The 1,751-nt window shown below is 47.9% G+C and overlaps 1 protein-coding gene across 1 annotated transcript in view; it reads right to left on the reverse strand.

The window, feature by feature from the left end:
* The window catches only part of LOC102435515 (diffuse panbronchiolitis critical region protein 1), a 2,226-nt gene extending 1,162 nt beyond the window's left edge, over positions 1-1,064 (reverse strand). Inside the window, 3 exon segments of the mRNA XM_023748591.1 lie at positions 1-142; positions 267-413; positions 447-1,064. The exon segment at positions 1-142 is cut by the window's left edge and continues 36 nt beyond it. Coding sequence (XP_023604359.1) covers positions 1-142; positions 267-413; positions 447-1,064 — 907 coding nt within the window.
* Positions 1,065-1,751: the final 687 nt, after the last annotated feature.

A 1,751-nucleotide genomic window follows, 5' to 3' on the forward strand; every position in this document is an offset into this window, starting at 1 on the left:
TTCTTCCTGAGTTTTCTGTACGCTCTGCTGGGATTGGTGTGGCCCTCCGTTTGGTAGATGTGGTCTTCTTTGTGTGTACTACAGCCTGCCCTTGAGGCTCCTGTGGTTGGCTCTGTGGCTGCTGTACTGTGTTTCCCATGGTCTGTAGGCATTGCTGGGGCTCTTGTGATCTTCCCATGGGCCAATGTGCTCTGTTGAACATGGGCCGATGTGCTCTGTTGAACATGGGCTGATGTGCTGTGTTGATCATGGTCTGTAGGCATTGCTGGGGCTCTTGTGATCTTCCCATGGGCAGATGTGCTGTGTTGAACAAGGGTCGATGTGCTCTGTTGAACATGTTCTGTAGGCATTGCTGAGGCTCTTGTCATCTTCTCATGAGCTGATGTGCTGTGTTGGTCATAGGCCAAGGTGCTCTGTTGAACATGGGCCGATGTGCTGTGTTGAACATGGGCTGATGTGCTGTGTTGAACATGGGCTGATGTGCTGTGTTGATCATGGTCTGTAGGCATTGCTGAGGCTCTTGTGATCTTCTCATGGGCCGATGTGCTGTGTTGAACATGGGCCAAGGTACTCTGTTGAACATGGGCCGATGTGCTGTGTTGATCATGGTCTGTAGGCATTGCTGAGGCTCTTGTGATCTCCTCATGAGCTGATGTGCTGTGTTGGTCATAGGCCAAGGTGCTCTGTTGAACATGGGCTGATGTGCTGTGTTGATCATGGTCTGTAGGCATTGCTGAGGCTCTTGTGATCTCCTCATGAGCTGATGTGCTGTGTTGGTCATAGGCCGATGTGCTGTGTTGAACATGGGCTGATGTGCTGTGTTGATCATGGTCTGTAGGCATTGCTGAGGCTCTTGTGATCTTCTCATGGGCTGATGTGCTGTGTTGGTCATAGGCCAAGGTGCTCTGTTGAACATGGGCTGATGTGCTGTGTTGATCATGGTCTGTAGGCATTTCTGGGGCTCTTGTGATCTTCTCATGAGCTGATGTGCTGTGTTGGTCATAGGCCAAGGTGCTCTGTTGAACATGGGCTGATGTGCTCTGTTGAACATGGTCTGTAGGCATTGCTGAGGCTCTTGTGATCTTCTCATGAGCTGATGTGCTGTGTTGGTCATAGGCCAAGGTGCTCTGTTGAACATGGGATGATGTGCTGTGTTGATCATGTTCTGTAGGCATTTCTGGGGCTCTTGTGATCTTCTCATGAGCTGATGTGCTGTGTTGAACATGGGCTGATGTGCTGTGTTGATCATGGTCTGTAGGTATTGGTGAGGTTCTTGTGATCTTCCCATGGGCCGATGTGCTGTGTTGTCTGTGGTCTGTAGGCATCAGTAGGGAACTTGTAGTCTTCACACGGGTTGAAATTGTGTCTTTTGCTTGGTCTGTAGTCTTTATCGGAGTCTTATCTGAGGCAACTATAGTTGTGTAACTATTAGCTGCTGTATGATCCTTAACACTTTCTTTTCCTTCTGTGGTACCTGTTGCCTTAAATGATGCCTTATATGTTGTGCTTTTTTCTGAGGAAGATGTGGGGTTTTTGTTGATCTCTGAATTGACTGAATGGTAGGAAAGAGTTATGGTACTTTTACTGTCTAAGGTAATGATGGTATTTTCCAAAGGTGCAGTTTTGGGGTGACTTCTCGTTCCTGTTGCTGTGCTGGTTTTGGAGGTATGACATGTTGTTTTGCTCTTGGGTTTTGGGGTTGGATAGATTTGCATTGGACAATTTTTTATGTGTGATATCGGATTTAGCAG

This window comes from Myotis lucifugus, unplaced genomic scaffold, assembly GCF_000147115.1.
Source record: "Myotis lucifugus unplaced genomic scaffold, Myoluc2.0 scaffold_1563, whole genome shotgun sequence".
Lineage (NCBI taxonomy): Eukaryota > Metazoa > Chordata > Mammalia > Chiroptera > Vespertilionidae > Myotis > Myotis lucifugus.